We start from the raw sequence: 21,935 nt of genomic DNA, 5'->3' as shown, positions 1-21,935 counted from the left end.
AATCTCTCCCTGCATCCTTCCCCCCCCAATTATGGTCACACAGATTCTCCTAATGCTAGCACATTGAATGAGGCATCAACATAAAAGACTTTGGGAGTGAGAGTTTCTAGAAATGCTAGGAATCAACAGACGCTCTTGCTTTAATAACCTGAACATGTTGTACATTTCAGAATAAAAAATTTGAAAGGGACTAGAAGAAAATCACCTTGTTCATGTCTGTTTTTCTGTGATTCTCTGACATTTGCCTGGCAACAGCAAGGCTGTAGATAGTGTAATCTCTTAAATCAGACTGCCAGGAATTAACTCCCAGCTCTGCTTTTCTAGCTGTGTGAACTTGGGCAAGGTCCTGCACCTCTCTGTGCCTCAGTCTACCTGTAAAATAGAGATGGCAGAAGTATTTACCTTACATCAGGGGTCCCCAACCCCCGGGCCGTGGACCGGTACTGGTCTGCAGCCTGTTAGGAGCCGGGCCGCCCAGCAGGAGGTGAGCAGCAGGTGAAGCTTTACGTGCCGCTCCCATCGCTCACATTACCACCTGAACCATCGCCCTGCCGCCCGCCCGTCCATGCCAAAATTGTCTTCCATGAAACGGGTCCCTGGTGCCAAAAAGGTTGGGGACCACTGCCTTCTAGGGTAGTTACAAAGAGGAAGTGAATTCGTATATACAGAGTGCTTGAACAGTGTCTGGTGTAGGGTGGGTGCTAGGTAAATCTTAGCAGCCATGGATCACTCAGCAGACCTCTTCCTTCGGAGTCCCACAAGGACATCCCAGAATAGGGCTTCCCTCCTTCCTGACATATGCATTATCAGTTCTCCTTCTACTGTACGTAATTCTATACAAAATATCGGTTTTTCTAAATAAAAGGTCACATAGATCACTCCGGAAGAAATTTCATCCTCCAATTCACAGAGTTAGGCAGTGGATTTGTTTTGATGAAAAAAATCTGTTTTCAGAGTCACATCAGGTTTGAAAATGTATAAATTTTAGTATTATTATTATCAAAAGGCAACAAGTTGTTCAAACATCAAATTTTCCTCCAATTCCCTTTATATTATATTTTTAAGATAGAATTTTAGTTATTAACTAATTTAAGAAATGTTTACTGAGCACCTGCTGTTTGCTAGGCCCTATTCTAGGCTTTGGGAATGCAGTGGTGGATAAGACAGACCAAGAATAGGGGCTGATGAGAGAAAAAGTTGGGTGATAATTTTAAAAATTATTATATTAATGATAAATAAATCAAAAAGGAATGTATTAGATACGGATACGTGCTGTGCGGAGAATTAGAATTGGCTGATGTGATCATATCCCAGAGGCTATTTTAGGTTGAATGGTGAGGGAAAGCTTCCCTTAGGAGGTGATATTTAAGTGGACATTTGTATGACAAGAAGTCCTCAGACACCATGACAATGTTAAAATCAGGGAGATGTTCTAGGCAGAGGGAACATTTCAGGTCAAGCTCTCCCAGAGGCAGACTCTGAGCAGAGCCGTGCCTACAGGTAGCTTATTAGGTAAGGCACCCAGTATTGACACCATGAGGGTACGAGGGGATGGGCAGAGGGGGTCTCGGGCTGCGAGGAGGCTACAGTAGAGGCTTCAGCGATCTCACAGGGAGTTCTGAAGCCAGGGTGGGCCTCAGAGATGAATTGAGGCAATGGATCCAGGTTTTTATTCCCCCATCTTGCTCATCACTGCAGGTAGTTTGCCCCCAGGGAGGGGATATAACTTTGGTGGGGTTTTGTTTTTTAATTATTGGAGTATAATTGCTTTACAATGTTGTGTTAGTTTCTGCTGTACAGTGAAGTGAATCGGCTATATGTATACCTAGATCCCCTCCCTCTTGGACCTCCCCCCCCGCCCCCATCCCACCCATCTAGGTCATCACAGAGCACCGAGCTGAGCTCCCTGTGCTACACAGCAGGTTCCCACTAGCTATCTGTTTTACATGTGGTAGTGCATTTATGTCAAACCTAATCTCCCAGTTCATCCCACCCTCCCCTTCCCGCCCTGTGAGGGGGCATAGCTTTGGGTGAGGCAGTTCCCATCCTGCTGAGGACAGCTCCCCAGGAAGGATTCAGCCTCAGCAATCAACGTCTCAGCGGTGGGGAAGAACGCCTCAGTCCTGAAAGGCAACCTGGGCAAAGACCACAGTATCCGCCACTCTCTCCAGGCTGGAAGCAGGCTGGGCTTGTTCAAGGAACTGCAGAAGGTGGGCCGTGTGGTTGGAGCATAGCCAGCAGGGAAGACAGCAGTACAGATGAGGTGGGGGAAGGAGGCAGGGGAGTATGTAAATAGCAGGGAAGAAAAAGTAGGACATTTCTCTAAACTTAGGGATAGAGTCATGCTTAAGACCACGGTGGAGGACATGTGACATCCTATATCAAGTTCCACATGAGTAAACTTTTTTAGACTAGAGTTTCAGTATAAAAACTTTGTCTCTCAAAAGGAACTGGATGCACCCTCCACTCTACAAGGGAAAGTGATATAATTTATACCATATGTCCCCTCTTTGCTCTGGCTGCCAGGGAGTTCAGAGCTAAATCTGATGTTTATATACTTTTTAATCTCTTCCCTTTGTCTAATTTTTTTCTTTTTGTGTTTATTTTGTTAGCTTTTTAGAAAAAGGCAAGGTGCAAATAAATTCAACAAATACACATTTACATTTAAATTTTATTTTATTTACACAAAATACATTTCCTTATTTTAAAACGAAAACATTACAGATAAGGTTAAAGTTCTCCTCCTCCAGAGCAGCGCTGTTACCAGTGAGAAATATGTATGTGTGTGGGTGTTTGTGCATACATGCGTGTGTGTGTGTGTGTGTATATATATATATATATATATTTTTTTTTTTACTGTCCCTTGCCTATGCATTTACATGCATAAGTACTGATAGAAGTTTCTGAATTGTGGTTTTTTATTTAGTATTTTCTCCTTTATAAAAAGAATACAGACATAGAACTCTAAAAATATTGTTCCACAACCTGTCACACTGTTTTGATCCACAGCTTGCTTTCTCTCCTTAGTCGAATATCCTGAAGCTATACCCAGATTCGTCCCCAAAGAACAACCTCATTTTAACCGCTGCACAGAATTTCATGTAAGACAGCGGCAGACTTCAGTTCGCCATTTCCCTCTTTGACCGACATTTAGGTTGTGTCCAAATCTCATCTTTGCCTTTACACATAAAGTCCCAAAGAACATCTTCATATGTCCCCTCACACACCTGCTGAAGTGTTTCTTCTGTATGGGTATCAGGCAGTGGAAGTGCTGGGTGCACAGAAAATGTTAACAGGATTGCAAAATTGCCCACTCTAATGGCCTTACCATTTTATATTCAGCCGAAGTATACAAAATGCTGTTTTTTAAAAAACAGGAACCTAGCTCCACAACACGGCATCTCGTCCTCCGAGGCATCTATATCCTTCACGTTGTCCCCTCTCTGCAGGGGTAGCGGGCAGCCCCAGGAAAGGACCTTGGCCTCACTGCCAAGGTGGTAGCCACTGGCCTGATAGTGCCCAGTTCTCCCGGGACGCTTGGCTTGTTCCTGGAATTGGTTTAGGAGCTATTTGCCTCTCTGCCTTCCCCCACCTTGCCGAGAGCCCCTCCCCATCGCCCCAGAGACCATCCCCACTCTAAGAACAAACAATACAACAGCCAAGCAGCCGAAAATAAGCAGGGCCACGTGACCTGGAGGCAGTTCCCAGCAGAAAACAGGCAAATATTGTCAAATGCCTTCTGCCAAACCCTTTCCAGCATCCCATCCTTGGTCATGAGGTTAGTAAAGCCCAACCCACTGGGGATGGTGAGCCCTGCTGGAATCCTGGCCACACAATAACCTCTATTCACAATGAGGATTTCGGCAGGGAAAGCAGCCTGTCTGCTGTCCTGGCCTACTCGCTGCCAGCACGTGCCCCCCTCCACTGCCCCGCCCTCTCACACACCTCTCTTGTTGCCAGTGTCACTCTGAGCTCCTGTGCGCCATCAGCGGGGAGACACTTCCCTGTCTGCAGTTTCCAGGGAGAGAGGGAGGCCCTTCCCCAAAGGAAGAGGATTGAAGACCAAATTGTCACTTTCGTGGGAGACATTTTCCTTTCTTTGGAAAAAACAAAAATGAGGCTTGGGTGATTGCTAGGCTTTCAATATTTCAAATTAATATGAAACAAAATAAATTCGGTGTTTCTCTTTAAAATGTTCTCGGAGGCCAGAGGTAGAAAATTGGGCTGGATACTGTGCCAAAGAAGTACGGTGACGTTTTAGACCCGGCCACAGCCGCTAGACCAGACCCACGGGATGTCACCAGTACCTGACGTTGTGCACCCATTTCTGATTTAATTCTTTATTCAACGGTGGCATAACCTTATTTGCTCTCATAGTATGAGTTAGTCCACCTCATTCCAGAAAGGGAGGCTAAACATTTTTAGCTCTGAATGTAACCAGAAGTGACATATAGTGCCAACAGGCGTGACTATGTCCCGCTAGAAGTCCTCAGCCAGAGATGGAGAAAGGTAGCTTAAGCAGGACAACATGAAGGGTGTAAATGTCTCAGAGAATGAGATGCTATGTTGTAGACCTAGGTTCTTATTTTTAGAAAATATTTTGTGCTGTGAGTGAAGGTATAAAATGGTAAAGCCATTTGAATGGGCAATTTTGCATCCCATTAACATTTTAATATGTGTATCCACTCCTGGATACTGACATGGAGAAACACTCCCCCAGGTGTGCAGGGGGACACACATGAAGATGTTCTTTGCAGCCCTATTTGTAACGGTGAAGTGGAGATGAGTAGAGGCAGGGAAGAGATGGAAAGGGAAGATTGAAGGGGGTGGTTTATGGTAGAGGATGGTGCCAAAATCCCCTCCGCTGCCATTCAGGGCCACCAGCGCTCTGGCTGCCAACCTCTAGCCTAGGCCCCGACAGGTGGGTTAGCAGCAGCACAGAACTTGTGACACTCTGCTACTAGACTGCCTAGTTTTTGTCAAAAAAAAAAAAAAAGAAAAGGACTTGATTAATCAAAAAACGAACAGAGGGATGCCAGAAGCTAGGGCTAATCCCAGGCCTTTCTGGAACACCAATTTGGTAGCTTGTAGGCAAAGCACAAGATTTGGATTAGATTACTGTAGATTCTGGTCCAGTTGAGTCATTACAATGGCAGAAATAAATCCCTGATTCAGTCCATGGCTGAGCAGGGACCAAACTTATAGGTTGAGCCAGTACCCCTGGTGTGCCAGGCTTACCCCAGCTGATGTTGCTGGCTGAGCTCACTGGATCTCACGAAAACCGGGTAGAGGAGGCAGGATTATTACCCCTATTGGAAGAGAAGGAAAAGCAAGCAGGCAACTCAACACAGCAGATGGTCTCAGTCTCACTCCACCCACGTGGGGGAAATGCCTGCCTCCTAAGAAGACCCTCAACCAAGGGGAGGCGGGGCCAGCGAGGTCCTAGGAAAAACACCAGGGACGCACCTGAACTCGTGTTTGTCTACCCAGCAGCAAATTGTGGGCTTAATTGTTGCAGTTTAATAAAATAGATTGGGTGGTTTTTGTTTATTTGTTTTGGCCTTCTGTAGAATCCGAGCCCACGTGAGCCAAATGCCACCATTTTGTACTTACTTATCATCTGGTGGTGTTCTCTCCTTGGTTCCCATCTTCCTTCTGAGAAACTGTCGGCTTCCTAAAGGCGGTGGTGGGGATTGCATCTTCTCGTTCACTGCTGTATTCTGCGGTGCCTGGCGCATAGTAGGTGCTCAATAGGTAATGCTGACTCACTGAGCACATGGATGTCAGTCCCTAGCACAGAGGGAGAGCTTTAGAAGCATCGTCCCTGAGTTCATACTCCAAGGCAGGCTTTTCCCAGCCAGGTAGTTTGGGGCAAGTCACTTAACCTCCCCAACCCTCCATTTCTTCCTCCATGTCATGGAGATAAAGTTACCCATTTGTGGGAGTAGTGATAGCAAATATGAACATCTCTGGCACAAGAGTAGGCACTTGAAAATATAAATCAGATCTGTTAATATAAACAGGCTTTTCCTTTAACCCCCAGGTGTTAAGATTTTTTTAAACATTTTTTTTGATTGTGCAAAAGCCTGCTTTCCTTCCTTGCCCCCAGCCCTCGCCCCCCCGCCTCCTTCCTTCCACAGTGTTACTGACCGTGTTCAGGTCACAGTGCTAGGAACTATGCTGGCATAAATAGAAGTGTGGTTTGGTCCCTGCCTTGAAAGGACTTTCAGTCTAAGGTGTGAAGTGTTACCTGAATATTCTGCACTAATATAGAATGATACCGATAGTTACCCTCCGTTGAGTGACGTGCATATGCCAGCTGGAGGGCTGAGGGCTGTGCCTGGATTCTTGTTTAACCCTCACAGCAGGCTTGGAGATGGGTGTTGGGGTATCATTTCCCTCATTTTGCAGATGAAGGAAGCAAGAGTCTGAGAGCTCAGGTAACATACCTGAGACCGTAGTGCTTGCAAGTGGTGAAGGAGGATTCAGACTCAGTGATCCCTGACTGCAAAACCACTGTCTCTCAGTGAAGCTGTTAGGAAGAGCTGTGGAAATCGCCAGGAGGCGGTGAGAGCTTTGGGAGCAGCAGGTGTGTCTGTTCAATCAAGGTGTTTTCCTCTACAGACATAACTCAGCACTCTCTACATGTTATCAAATGAATGAATACGTGAATTTGTCAAGGAAGAAATGATTAAGGAGTGAGCAGCAGTTGGGGCTGGGTGGAAACTAAGCACAGTTTTGTGGAAGAGAAATTTGAGCTGAGCCTTGAAGGGTGAGGCCCAGCAGAGGGGGTTCCCTCCCATGGTGGGAAGGCCAGGGAACGTGTACCGTAGCTGGGAACGTGGCAAGATATGTTTGAGGAATGGCAGACAGTCCCACCGGCTGGAGAGAAGCGTATGTGTAGGGGAGTGAGGCCAGAGAAGCCTGGAGAAGGAGAAGTAGTCAGGGTCAGAGAGATAGGAGCCCTTGGGTTCCTTACCTTGGGTGCCAAGGTAAGGAATTTGAACTTCTGTGAGAGGCAGAGGGGAGCCATTGAAGGGTTTAGACTATTGTCTGGCTCTGATTGTTTGGCCAGATTTTTTTCTCACATATTTTGCAGTCTCAGATCTCTCTGATAACCTCAGTAATAAATTATGATGTTTAGCAAGTAAAAAAAAAAAAAATCCTGTTTTCTTTTCTTTGGGTAAAATAGAAGAAAAAAGTTTCTGTCCCAGACATGTCTACAAGGACTCGAGAAGTGGAGGCTGGACTGAAAGCCCATGTGAACATATAAGAAAACATAAGTTTAAAATGAGAGCAGAGGGAGAGATTATGCTACGTGCTGAGACATCTGCTGTTCACTGTAAAGCGCTAATACGAAGCTTCCGCCATGTGCCCCTGGATGCTGCATGCTGAAACCTTGTGAGGAGGTCTTTTAAAAATGTATACTGCAGATAATGACTTATGTTGGCTAGTGGACCGAGGTCATTATCTCTCCATAATAGGATAGGCTCAATTCAGATATGATCAAGTTGTTAAATAGAAGATCAGAAAATGGAAGACGTGGAGAATGTTTTTGTGATCATTAAAAAAAATATATCCAGGTATAATGGAGTATTGTTCACCATGTCAGACTAATGATGTCCTGTAAAAGTGAGGAGGAAAAGGGGAAATTTCATCAGATATGAAGAGAAATAATTAACTGCCTTTCTGCCATGCCTTGGTCAGGAAGCTGGCATTTCAATTAGCAACTTCGGTACGTGCACAGACCCTCTGGAGTTTGTAAGAAGGTTTGGGGGAAAGGTGTCATGATGCTATTCCTGTAGAAACTCATCAAGCATCAAAGCTGCCCTTAACTCCAATTACGTGTCTTCACTCATAGAGCTTATTAAAATGCTTCATAGTCACAAGCCACCTAGATACCTTGAGGCAAAGAAGCTCCAGTAAGAGAAACAAAACGTGGATAAGAATATAGTTATTTAGAAGGCTCTGGCCTTTGGCAGGTAACTGCTTAATTAGCTCAGCCTGTGTGAGCTGTGACTTACACCCATATGATTCAAATGTTGATAGTTTGTTGCAGCTATGGATTCATCTAATGGGATGTATTTTAAATTTGATCTTGTATTTAATCCTGATTTCTTGACCAGATTTAGTGAGCAAACAAACCATACAAACAACAAATAGAAACTGAGGCACAGGGGGCTTAAGTAAAGTAACCAATGAGGGGAGGAGCCAGGAATTTATCTGGGAACCCATGCCCTTTAGCACAATATTTGGAAGCATTATTCCCAACCCCCCCCCATAACTCACCTCGTCAGCTTTTCTTCTTTTTTTTTTTTTAATTAATTAATTTATTTATTTATTTTATTTTTGGCTGTGTTGGGTCTTCGTTTCTGTGCGAGGGCTTTCTCTAGTTGTGGCAAGCGGGGGCCACTCTTCATTGCGGTGCACGGGCCTCTCACTATCGTGGCCTCTCTTGTTGCGGAGTACAGGCTCCAGACGCTCAGGCTCAGTAGTTGTGGCTCACGGGCCTAGTTGCTCCGCGGCATGTGGGATCTTCCCAGACCAGGGCTCGAACCCGCGTCCCCTGCATTAGCAGGCAGACTCTCAACCACTGCGCCACCAGGGAAGCCCCAGCTTTTCTTAATCATGGCGATGGAACCCCCTTTCACCCATTCAACCCAGTTATGAACTTGAGGGCTTCCTTTGTTGCTCCCACCCTCCTCACATCTGGCAGCATGAGACCCACACCCTAGGTGTTGTCTCTGCCCTGACAGCCACTCCTTCAATCCATGCTCCATAATTTCCTGCCCTGACTATTAACGTGGCTCCAAACCAATCTCATTTGTTTGTTCATTCACTCTTTCATTTTTCAAGTACTGCCTAGTCAGCCACTACGTGCCAGTCTTCACTAGTGCTCCTTGCCCACTTACCAGAGAGGTGCCAAGGTGACCTTTCCAGAAAATAAATTGGATCCTGGCACTCCTATGCTTTAAAAACTTAACCGGCTCCCTATAATTTAAAGGATCATATGCTTTTTATAAGATGAATTCTGAATGGTTTGAAATGCATGTTTGTTGAATGTGTCCATGGATTTTTCTGGCCAAAATTAATTTTAGAAAATCATTAGTAAATATAAGCAAAAAGCACACAGCTGGTTATGCACAAAGTTCCAGGTTCCCAGATTGTTCTTGTCTATGCATTAAACTGGAAAGTATCCCACAACACAGTAGCCTAAAGAGTTGAAGTTAAGCTTTCTAAGGAAATTGCTTAGTGGCACTCTCAGTCGTCTAAGAGGAAACCTTTGAGACTTGGGGTGTTTTTTTTGTTTTTTTTTTTTTTTAAACGTTCTTTTAGTCTCAATCCATTGCTGGCAAATACAACATATTAAACTTTAAATTAATGCTAGTTACTGTTGTTGATTACATTCTAAAATTGAAGTATAGTTGATTGACAATGTTGTGTTAGTTTCTGGTGTACAGCAAAGTGATTCAGTTACATATACGTTAGTTTTCACATTTTTTCATTATGCTTTGTTACAGGATATTGAATATAGTTCCCTGTGCTATACAGTAGGACCTTCTTCTTTTTTTTTTTTTTTTAATTTATTTTATTATTTATGGCTGTGTTGGGTCTTCGTTTCTGTGCGAGGGCTTTCTCTAGTTGCGGCAAGCGGGGGCCACGCTTCATCGCGGTGCGCGGGCCTCTCACCGTCGTGGCCTCTCTTGTTGTGGAGCACAGGCTCCAGACGCGCAGGCTCAGCAATCGTGGCTCACGGGCCCAGGTGCTCCGCGGCATGTGGGATCTTCCCAGACCAGAGCTCGAACCCGTGTGCCCTGCATTGGCAGGCGGATTCTCAACCACTGCGCCACCAGGGAAGCCCCAGGACCTTCTTCTTTATCTATTTTATGTATAGTAGTTGGCATCTGCTAATCCCAAACTCCTAATTTATCTGTCCTTCACCCCCTTATCCCTTTGGTTAACCATAAGTTTTCTATGTCTATGAGTCTGTTTCTGTTTTGTAAATAAGTTAATTTGTATCATATTTTAGATTCCACATATAAGTGATATCATATTGTATTTGTCTTTCTCTTTCTGACTTACTTCACTTAGTATGATAATCTCTAGGTCCATCTATGTTGCTGAAAATGGCATTATTTCATTCCTTTTTATGGCTGAGCAGTATTCCATTGTATTTGATTACATTATTATTATTCCTACAGCATCCTGGAAACACTCGGGTCTTCCTGTCTCTGAATATTTTTTTCAATCCTGTCTGAGTAACACTCCATTGCCTTCTGAAAATAAGACTTTCATAGTAACTCTTCAACTCTGGAGGTTGCTAAACTCTTAGGCCAAGCCATATTCTCTTATGCGGCATGCCCCTCCCCCATGGTTCTTTCCTTTTAGATACTCCTTTACAAGCCCTCTTCTCCACTCAGACCAGTGTCTCCATCTTCCAAAGCTCGAGCCACGTTTGTCTCTTAGCCTTGCTGTTCTCCTTGCCTGGAACCCCCTCCATCTCCCATGGCAGAATACCACAGTGGTTCACAGTGAGACAAACTCTCCCATTTACCAGCTGCATGACCATGGGCAAATGAATTTCGCTCTCTGTGCCTCAGTTTCCTCACCTAAAATATGGGCATCATATGGTTATTGTGAGATAATGTATACCCCGTGCCTGGCACCTAGTAAGAGCTCAACAGATGCTAGCTGTTGTTGTTGTTACAAAGTTTTAATTCCAGTTCATCATGAAACCTTAATCATCTGTTCCCATCTACACAGTAATCTCTCTGTCTTCCCACATTCCTCTGCACCTGTGGTTGGGAGTTGGTAGTATTTAAATATTCTTATTTCTGTGCATTATTCTTCCCACAATAAACTGCAAAGTGAACTAGGGCATAGATTGTGTCTTATGTCAACACAAGACCCTACAGGAGGCAGACAAGGAACAGAAAATAGATTGGGTGTAAGAAAAATAGGGAGGAGTGAGGACTCTGGCCAACCCGAGGGCACATGTAACTCTGGCCAATTGTCACGCGGGAATATGGGCCCAGTGTTGCCAGATCTCAGCCTTTTCAAAAGAAGCCAGAAATCCAGATTCTTATGTGAAATGTCCTGAATTTTAAAAGTTGGGCCAACACTGTTCAGGCCAAACAAAGAATGTTTGTGAGACCCCATCTTGTGAAAGCCGCATTTTTCAGATGACCCCCACGAGTTTGTACATAAGCTGGTTATTTGGACCTTTGAACTCACTTTTATAGGGAAACAATACTGTGAATGGCATTTAGGGGTCCAGGCTAAACTAGAAGGCTGATCCCCATTCACACCAGCCCCGAGGCTTAGGATAGTCCTAAGAAACCTAATCTCTATGTGAAACGATTTTCCCACAGGGGAATACATTTCGAGTTCCAATGTATGATGTTGGGGACACATAGAATGTAAGCCCTCTCAGGACAGGGCCTTTGTTTTGTTCACCACTGTTTCCTTAAAGTCTAGAACACTGCCTCGCACTCAATAAATATTTGTTGAATTGAAGATTACCTGTGTCTTTATCCACCTGTCCACCATTAATCTGTTCTCCACGCGCAAACAAGGGCTACCTTGCACACCGTGGTATCCCCAGCACCTGTTGGGTGATAAGAGATCAGTAAATATTTGTTGAATGAATATATGACTGACACAATCTATCCATCAAACATTTACTGAGCACCTGCTGTGTGCTACGGAGTCTGTTGGACTTTAAAAATGCAGAAGTGAATCAGACACCACCCCAGCCTCAAGGAATTAGGTTGCCTAGGAGGGATTGCATAAACTATTTCCTGGAACACTTATAAAAATTGTCAGGCGTTACTCAGTGTTCCCCTTCCCAGAAGAGGGGGGAGTGGGTGAGACTACCTGGGACGGGGCTCAGCACAGGCATCTTCATCTATCCGAGCGTTCCTCGGGTTGTTTGGTCCTCTGCGTCATCCGTGGGGTTTGGGGATGAAATGATTGAACTGATTTTCTTTCAACCACATGTTGCAATGAGCCGAAAGAGCACTGCCCTTTCAAGTGGGCACCTCGGGAGGCCGTGTCCTCATTCCACTTCAGTTACAACAGCGCTGGACCACTTCTTTGGCAAGTGCCCTCAGAAAGTTAGAAGCCACTTGAGGACATTCATTTCATTGTTTTAGCATCATGCCTTATTTTTGAACCCCTAGAAAAACAGTTGGGAGAAAAGGGTTATTCCAGTCACTTTAGCCCTCAAACTTGGTTCCAAATGACTTGGGGTTGTTTCCTAAAATCCAATTCACAATCAGAGGAGAAATATTTTCTATTGGTGAGTTTATTGAACAGTGTGTGCCCCACACTCTGAAGGCAGCGGGGCCCAAAGAGAAGTCCCCAAACTGTCACATGCCCCAGCAGTTTTGTTGGAAGAGATGTTTAACCTTCTAAAGTGTCCATGACAAAGGAGCCTGATTCTTTTGGATGCCTACATTCTTTTCTTTTTAACAGTGAAAACTTTTATATTTAGAATTAGCCAGCTGGACTCAGTGTAGATGATCCCAACTTTGTTGGCAACATCCAAAGCATCATAGTCAGGAGCCAGTCAAACATATGCCTTCTTCTCTCCATCAGGCCTGATCAGGGTGTTGACCTTAGCTATGTCAATGTCATAGAGCTTCTTCACAGTCCGTTTAATTTGGTGCTTGTTGGCCTTGACATCCACAGTGAACACCAGTGTGTTGTTTGTTGTCTTCTGTTTTCTTCACGGCTGACATGGTGGTGAGGGGGAACTTGATGATTGGATGTCTACATTCTGGTGTTTGGGTTAAAGAGGGAAAAAAAAAAACTGTATCTAGTTTACTTCTATGTTCCCAGTATCTAGCACAAATTCTGGACATCTGAGTGCCCAAAAATGTTTTATGGAGCAGAAAAGTGGATGATAATGAGGTCTAACACCTACTAAGCTCTCACCATGTGCCAGGCCCCATGCTGATGCATGTTACACGTTACATCTGATTGTCATGACAACCTTGAGAGGCAGTTACAGTCAGTACCTCCAAAAGGAAACTGACGGCTGAGGTTAAGTAACTTACACGAGGCCACCAAGCCAGCAAGTAATAAGGCTGGGATTTGAACCCAGATGGAAAAGTTCCTACCCTGAAACCCTAACCTATAGTCATTAAGAAGGTAATGGGTGTAGAATCATATAATCCCAGGACAGCAGGGAAGGTGAGCCTAAAGGAAACAAGCAGTTCAGCTCCCTGCTGTGGTCATATAACCTCCCTCAGTCAGTGGGTTAGTGGCTGTCTAGCTGTCCAGCCCGTGCTGGGGCATTTGTTTTTCCCAGGCTGTCTCACTCTGCTGCTCTTGTTAGCCAAGAAGCCCCAAGATTTTAACACCTATCAGGAATGGCTACACAGTGGGTAGCTTGGCTGAGGGGGGGCACCTGCAATATCCTCTATCATTTTTTGGAGTTTGGGGGAATCTGATTCACCCAGAATGTGGTCAGGCCAATGACAACACAGAGGAAAGGGACTGGGAATTTGGGCTGGAAAAGTGACCTGAGGTCATACCCAAAGGGACCAGGGGTCTGATCCTGCTAACCTGCTAACTCTGTGCCTGACCTTAGGCAGATTGTTTTGTCTTCGTGGGCCTTGGTTTCCCCATCTGTAAGAAAAGAGTTATTTCTCAGGTCTGTCCAGCTCTGGAGGAGGACTAGAAAGAACAGATCCTTCTTTCTTGGGTTTGTTCATTGGGCGTTTATTTCCCCAGGCTGGAGGAGAACTATGAGATTGCAGAAGGGGTCTGCATCCCTCGCAGTGCCCTCTACATGCATTACCTGGATTTCTGCGAGAAGAATGACACCCAGCCCGTCAATGCTGCCAGCTTTGGAAAGGTGAGTCCAACTTCACCAGGCTTTTTCCTTTTCTTCCCCACTTCTAAGTAATTTATGCACAGTTCCTAATCATGTTTTAAATCATTTAATTTTTTTTTTTTTAGGTTACCAAAGTAAATACTTTGGTTACTTTGCTGTAAAAATTTCAAACAATTGTTAACAGAGTAATACCAAACCAAATACCAAAACAGAGTAATACCAAAGTATTAAAAATTTCAAATAATTCAGACATGTTGTAAAGTAAAAGTGAACATCTACCTTGAATTTCCTCGGTACTTAATTTGCAGACAGTAACTTCTTTTCTCTGAGCAGCAAATATTGCACTCACAGGTGTGTTATGTGTATGTCAGTGAGCCTGGGACAGGCAAACTGCTTGGCTTAGTAATGTGAGCGCCTTAGAGAAACTGGGAAGTGGCCTTGTATCATAGCTTGGAGGTCTGGGAGTCCTTAGCTGGGAGTGGTACTGTTTGTAATATCACTGCAGGCCTGACTGTTCTCTATCCACTTATGATAAAAATACATCCCACACTCAGGGCTCTCTCTACAAAAAACCATTACCCTTGGTCATTCATATTCAGCTGGCCAAGGAAGGCTATTGGAACTCTATTTAAGACTCATCATGTGTTTATTTGATAAAGATCTAGATTTTTTTACACCCCCCAAATATTCAATTTAATTTGAGTCAATACATCTAAACTCTTTCTCCTTTTATTAGCTTCTTTTTCCTGTGTGTAACTATTTTTCCACATCGGCTAATAAAAAATAGGCAAGCTTGTCCTGCACCACTATTCCTTACCAGTTTTCTGAGTGCAAGCGTAACAAGGACTGAAATGGCAGGAAGGGGTCAATGTTTCAGAAATTCACTTTTCAGATCCTCAACAGATAAATCATCAGCAAGAAAAAACAAAGGGCTATGTTAGGCCTGAGCCAACCACCCCGGAGAGTCTGAAACTGAGTGGCTGCGAATTGGCTCCACTCAGTAAATGAGAAGATGCTCTGTGGTGACTTAGGAAGGGAAAAATGCTTGTGTGATGGGTTAATGTTCCTTCTCCAAAGTGAAAAGAATTTTTAAAAAAATCAGTGGCGAAACCACCTTTGCTGTTTCATTCGTTCATTTCTTCAGCCGGGCAGTGTTGGCTGAGACTGGCTGTGTGGCATGCACTGTGTCAGGCAGTGGAGACTCAGAGGGATCCCGGTATGGGTCCTGCTGTGGAGGGGCTCCCAGTCTAGAGAGGGGCACTGAGAGCCTCTCAGCAGTGGGCGAAGGAAGAGCACAGCAGGAGTGTATCCCTGTCCTGTGTCTGGGGTCCTGGAACATTCTCTTGCATCTACACGCTCCCTCCCAGAGGCCGAAATGGAGAGTCAGGTTGGGTGAACCAAAAGACCAAGATTCCTAGCTCTCCTGGACTTATCACTTAACCTCTCTGAGACTCAGTCCTCTCAGCTGTGAAACGGGAATTAACCCCTGCCTTCTTCCTGGGATGTTGCAAGATTCACTTGAGAGGGTGGCGGGCTGCTGTAGGGTTCTGTGAACTCAGTCATCTGGTCGCTCAGATATTTAGTAACACCTACCATGTGCCATTACAACTGTTATTATGAATTTTCCATGAGATGCTTGTGCACAGATACAAATAGCCATTTGTTAGCTTAGATTCTGACACAAAAACAAAACCAAAAAACAAAAAAATTCAGCGTTTCTAGAAACTCCAATTTGCCTGTGTAAGGACCGTCTATTCCTTTTTCTCTCATATTCTTTTGTAACCCTGTCGTCAGCTCAGGGTTTCCTTGACCTTGTGATCTAGGTAAAATCGATTTAACTCTTCCTCTCCTGCCAGCATCCCAGTTCCATTCCTATTTCAAGTCTCAAATCTGCCCCCAAGATTTCGGCAAGTCCCAGGGTGTTTGCATCCTCAGGGTCACCTTGACTTGGGACTCCTCTTTCTGCATATACCCCCTCTCTCCACACCTGTGCTATTCAGTACAGTAGCCTCTGGCCACACACAGTTGTTTAACTTACACAAAATTAAAATTCAGTTCCTCAGTCACACTAGCCATACTTCAGATGCTCAGTAGCCACATGTAACTAGATGCTACCGTATTGGACGGTGCAAATACAACATTTCCATCTCCACAGACAGTCCTATTGGACAGCCCTGGTCTGTACCATCATGAGCTAGGGATGAAACTCAGGGTCCTCTTTGCTTTGCACAAGGCAGTCCACAGAAAGCGTCCGTGTAGACTAAAGCGTCCTAGTAGACTGAAGTGTGCAGCGGTGGTTTACATCCCAAGCATTGTCCCATGGAGCAGATGTCCCCACCTCCAAACGCGCCCTGGTGCTCCTCCTGCCAGTGCCCCACAGCTGGTCCCCGCCCTCTCTGCTCGGCCGCCTCTCCCGTCCTCCTCTGCCACCTCCTTCTGCTCCCTTCACTCTCCCTCTCCTTCCTTCTTGGGACAAGCTCCACCAAATTTCCTCTATTCTCTAGTCCTTGCTTCCTGCTGACATCTATGCCCACAAGTCTCGTTTAATCCAAATGACTTTTCAGAATATTTTCCCAAATAATAAGTTTCCTCTCTAAGAAGAATTGCAGTGCCAGCTGCTTCCAAAATAGTCATTGAAAAAGGCATCCAAGGGTAAGCTGGGACGAAGTAAGAGAGTGGCATGGACTTATATACACTACCAAATGTAAAATAGATAGCTAGTGGGAAGCAGCCACGTAGCACAGGGAGACCAGCTTGGTGCTTTGTGACCACCTAGAGGGGTGGGTTAGGGAGGGTGGGAAGGAGGGAGACGCAAGAGGGAGGAGATATGGGGATATATGTATATGTATAGCTGATTCACTTTGTTATAAAGCAGAAACTAACACACCATTGTAAAGCAATTATACTCCAATAAAGATGTTTAAAAAAAAAAAAAGCATCCGAACTCCGTCTTATCTTCAATCCCAAAGCAAGGAATTACTCTAATGGAAATAAAAACACAAATGCAAAAGCTCTCTGCAGCTGCCTTGCCATCGATTTCAAGTGCACTGGAAATTGGGGTTCTCCTTCCAGCCACGGAGGACAGAAGGTACCTGCTGAGGGTTTTCACATTGAGCTTGTTGAATTGAAATCCCAGACGCATTTTCCCTTCCTGAGGGCTCCCAGCACGCTGCAGCTGCCATCTCCTTGAGAGAAAGGGACTAGTTCTGTAAAACCTTGGAGTGTAATTGTGGACAGTCTTCCTTTGAGCCGATCCGTCCAAACTTATGATTCATCTCTGAACTTTTAACTCAGAGCAGGCAAAGTTCACTATTTCAGCTTCGGTTTTAGAGAAAAATTAGATTGATGGTCATCTTCCCAACTGGCTTGCAAGTGGGCTGAGGTGAAACAGACATCAGTGGTAAAGCTGTCCCCATGTCGCCTGGCTGGGATCCTGTTCTTGATAAAGTGGATGGCAGCGATTGCTTTGCTGCAAGTAAGATCTGAAATAAAAATCCCCTCTCCCAACACCGTGGCCAAGCTCCAAAAGCAGTGGCTTCCAGTAATGTTGTATTGACTTTGGGTCATGGAATTAATTTCGGAATTGCAGAGCATGCTGAGGCTGCTAGCTGAACTAACTTCTTGTGCCTGCTTTTGCTGTTGGCTGGGGTGATGAAAGGTCACCCAACTTGGAGTCACTTAACTTTTCTGAGCTCCCATTTCCTTACCTTTAGATGGGAAGTATCCCAAATTACTCTAGGGATAAAATGAGACAGTGCTTATGATAATGTTTTTTAAAACTGTAAAGCTCTCTATCAATGGAAGAAATCACTATTTTCTAAAATTGTCTCCATTCCGTTCTAACTCCTCTATCTCCTTACCATACTTTATTTTTCTTTATAGCACTCATCACTGTCTGAACTACTATATATATATGTTGTTACTAGTATATATGTATAGTTATCTATATATGGTAGTATTATCTATATATTTTATTACATATAATATATAATTATTAATGCATATAACTAATAAATATGTAACATATATATTTTTTAGTTGCTTGTGTTTTGTCCGTCTCTTTCTCTAGAATGGAAGCTCCATGAGGACCTTTTTGTTCACTATGCATCCCTAGCCCCCAGAATAGTGCCTGGCACATAATAGATCTTCAGATATTTGAAGATTGAATGATTTATATTATTGCTGTTTGCTAAGAACACCATGAATTGTTTGACATATGGCAATTTGTTTAAGCCTTATGGTCACCATATGAAATTGGCATTGTATCTACTTTCCATTAGTCCATTTGCTGAGTAGGGATGAACTTGTTGAGGTACCAATGGAAACTGGTTGTATTTTCACTTACTTTAAAGAGCTGCCTTCAGAGTCCTCTGTCCGTCCTTCCTGCTCTGCCCTCTGACAGCATCGCAGGGCAATCCCACAGCATCAGACCGTGATCAGCCATCATATCAGTCTTGGCTGGATAATTAAAACTCATTCTCAGCTATGAAAAAGCCCAGTTCTGTCCAATTTAAAACTTCCTTCTCACATGGAAGTCAGACCTCCCCCCACGATGCCTCCGAATTTGCTCTGTGAAAGGGAAGGGGGGACTCTTTCTCTCCTCTTCTGACTCCTCCAGGGTCGGGGGAGGGGGACAGTGAGGGAGGGTATCTAGAGGAAAGGCAACAGGAGTCTTTTTGACCAGCTGGTGCTCTCTGAAGGCTCCTCCCAGCTATCTGTGTCCTGTGCTGTGATCGTCATCCATACGCTGGGGGAAAGGGGTCCAGTGGTGGGTTTCGGGGGAGACCCCCTGGATCTCTGTCCACAATGGCTGAAGGGCTGTGCTCTCCAGCTGACCTCCCACTGCCCACCGCTCTTGCTTCTCCGCTGAGGATTCACCCTGTGGCTCTGGCCTTATGCTGGAGGGTTCTGACCAGCTCTCTGAATGCCTCGTGTTACACTCTTATTCTTAGAGAAGCCCAGAGGAGCCCCCACGAGTGTGACGGGTATGGAACAGGCCCACCTTGGTGATGTGCAAACAGAAAATGGCTTTGCTTTGTTCCTCAACCATGTTACGGCCAAACTCCCTTCCCTGACGCCTGATGGTTTTGTGGCAGGTTTAATAGCTTTTCGGTTATTGATTATAAAAACAAGCCTCAGCGGACATAGAGAATGGACTTGAGGACACGGGGAGGGGGAAGGGTAAGCTGGGACGAAGTGAGAGAATGGCATGGACTTATATATACTACCAAATGTAAAATAGATAGCTAGTGGGAAGCAGCCACATAGCACAGGGAGATCAGCTCTGTGCTTTGTGACCACCTAGAGGGATGAGATAGGGAGGGTGGGAGGGAGATGCAAGAGGGAGGAGATATGGGGATATATGTATATGTATAGCTGATTCACTTTGTTATAAAGCAGAAACTAACACACCATTGTAAAGCAGTTATACTCCAATAAAGATGTTAAAACAAAAACCAAAAAACAAGCCTCTTTTCAACAATTTAGGTGCTCTTGTACACACTAAAGTCCAGTCCAGTGCTCTAGTTGAAACCTGCAGTCTCTCATCCATTTGAAAACTCCTCCCCTCCCCCCCAGCTCAGGACTGACCACGCGTGGCCTGGGGACCTGCAGTGGGGGAGGGGAGAGTGGTCTGACCTTCTGCTCTTCCCTGACCTTTCCTTCCTGCTACTGGTGCTTCCAGGCTTGTCAGGGTGAGAAAAAACACTTCCAAAATGATACCCCTAGTTCTCCAGCAAAAGCAGTGAAATAAATGTTTAGAGAGCCACAGAACTGTAAATTGAAACAAACACAAGGTAATGTCAGAATTGGCCTACACATGACATCATACTCAGCTAAATTATCCAAGCTTATTAAAGACAGTTCTTTTTAACAGATATTAGAAGTGTCTAGCTATGTCTAATTATGAATGCAGCATTCACAGATGTTTAATAAAATTAATAAAAATAGCAAACACTTACATAGTGCTTTCTATTACCTGGCACTATTCTAAGCACTTGACATATGTCAACCTTGTCTAATCCCCCAAACAACTCTATGAGCTAGAAACTATTATCCCCATTTCATACATGGGTAAACTGAGTCCCAGAGAAGTTAGGTAATTTGCCCAAGGTCAAACAGCCAGTAAGTAGATGTGTGATTCAGAATGTGACCCTGAGAAGTCTGGCTCTAGAGTCCATGGACTTAACTGTCTCATTTACACAGAGCAACTTATTTTGGGGGTACGGTCGGGTCGGTATGTGTAGAGGCAGGTTTTGTGTAAACAGTTGTCCTTTTGACTTTGGTGTTGTCATTAGCAGTCACCTGGACACGTCCATATGATCAAATTTGGAAGTGAAGTCTCGGCCTCTCTGTCTCTCGGGGTCAAGTGCGCTGGTCACTGCAATGGAGAAATTTCCCCTCAGATCTTCCCCCCAGGGTGTTCCAGGCACTGGGAACCCCCCTACCAGTATTTCCCATTCTGCTTCCCCCTCAACACTTGGGTTCACCCAAGTGAACCTTAGGTATGCATTTATTAGGTATGCATTTAACTCAGGAGATGGGAAATGGAGTCCTCTAGGGGAGGAGGCTGCAAAGGGGCATATGCATGTGAGAAACTGCAAAGCAAGATGACACATGTGCCCCCTGAGCTATGAACACCCAGGATCGGAGGGATGCAGAGGAGGAAACTGCTGCCTCCTCGGGGTGGGGAGTGAGGGCAGCCTGAGAACCAGGTCAATCCCGGAGTACCTCTAGGTACCCAGTATTGCCTTCTCCGAACCTGCAGACTTGCGAGATCCATGGAAGCTGAAGCGAGTGTTTCAGTTTCACCAAATGCTTCTTTCTCCTGCTTTTCCACTGGTCTTTTGGAAACTAAAAACTCCACCTGCCCAGAGATGGAGCATTAGTGTGCTTAGCAAGAGCTAAGCTTTTTTCGGAAAGGAAAAGTGGACCTCAGATTTCTGAGCTAAGAGAATATCTCTAACTTACAAATTGGATTGCTTTCCATGCATTTGTAACAGGCATTCCGGTGGAGGATTAAAGGCAGAAGAATGTCTTCTTCCACAAACTTTTACTGAGGGTCCACCATGTGCAGTAGGCGAGGAGTTTCCAAGAACGCCAGGTTTTGGGCCCTGAATTTGAGGATCTATCACTCTTACTCTCTGTATTACCCTGGACAGGTCCCATTTCCCTCTCTGAACCTCAGTCCCTGCATCTATCATGTGGGGAAGTTAGTCTACAAAGGTGTGAGGATCTTTACCATATCAACTGGAAACACTTTTCAACAAGAAATCATAATGACAATAACACTGACTCTTTGCCAGGCACTGGGCCAAGCCCTTTGCACATATTACCTCATTTAATCCTCAGCCCTGTGAACTAGATGCCGTTTTTTGTTCCTGTTTAAAGATGAGATAGCTGATTCCAGGGCCACTGGAACCTTTCCTATGAGGTAAATCCTGGGTGGAAATCAAAAAGTGTATCAGTTAGGAATTGTATTGGGGCTGTGCGTAAAAGATGCCTTTCCTTGTTCCCAAACAATGGCTTAAATAAATTTGTGGTTTTACTTTTCTTCACATAGAATAAGTCTAAAAGAAGGTAACCTATGCTAGTATAACAGCTCTATAAGAGCATCAGGGACCTGGGCTCCTTCTCTCTCTGTGCTCTGCCATCCTTAGCAGATGGCTTCTAATGTCTAGGTCACCTCATGGTCCAAAGTGACTGCTGGACAACAAAGCCTATATTCCAGGCAAGAAGTAGAAAACAGGGTGTAGGGAGAGACAGGTCAAAACTCCGGCTGAGTCAGCTGTCTTTAGGAGCTTTCCCAGAGCCCTGCCCAGTGATTTTCCCTTTTGTCTCACTGTCTGCCCTTGGCTGTCAGGGAGGCAGGAAAATGTAGTCCATTGCCTCCTGGAATAAAAAATTAGAGTTTGGTTAGAAAGGGAAAGGGGCAGACAACTAGCCATTTTATCCACATAAGGGCATTTCAGAAATCCACGTATCCTTTTTCATTTAAAAAAATGAGATCTAATTGACATCTGACATCGTATTAGTTTTAGGTGTACAACATGGTGATTTGATGTATGTATGTACTGCAAAATGATCAACACAA

The 21,935-nt window shown here is 44.7% G+C and overlaps 1 protein-coding gene across 3 annotated transcripts in view; it reads left to right on the top strand.

Annotated features, from left to right (window-relative positions):
* The window catches only part of RFX4 (regulatory factor X4), a 166,001-nt gene that overhangs the window by 59,930 nt on the left and 84,136 nt on the right, over positions 1–21,935 (top strand). For all 3 annotated transcript variants that reach the window (XM_082419391.1, XM_082419390.1, XM_082419389.1), the window contains exon 4: positions 13,741–13,864. In XM_082419391.1, coding sequence (XP_082275517.1) covers positions 13,741–13,864 — 124 coding nt within the window. The remainder of the gene's footprint in view (positions 1–13,740; positions 13,865–21,935) is intronic.

Source organism: Balaenoptera physalus (genome assembly GCF_965194825.1).
Source record: "Balaenoptera physalus genome assembly, chromosome: 13".
NCBI classification, from domain to species: Eukaryota; Metazoa; Chordata; class Mammalia; order Artiodactyla; family Balaenopteridae; genus Balaenoptera; species Balaenoptera physalus.
This window is presented reverse-complemented; position numbering and strand designations above follow the sequence as displayed.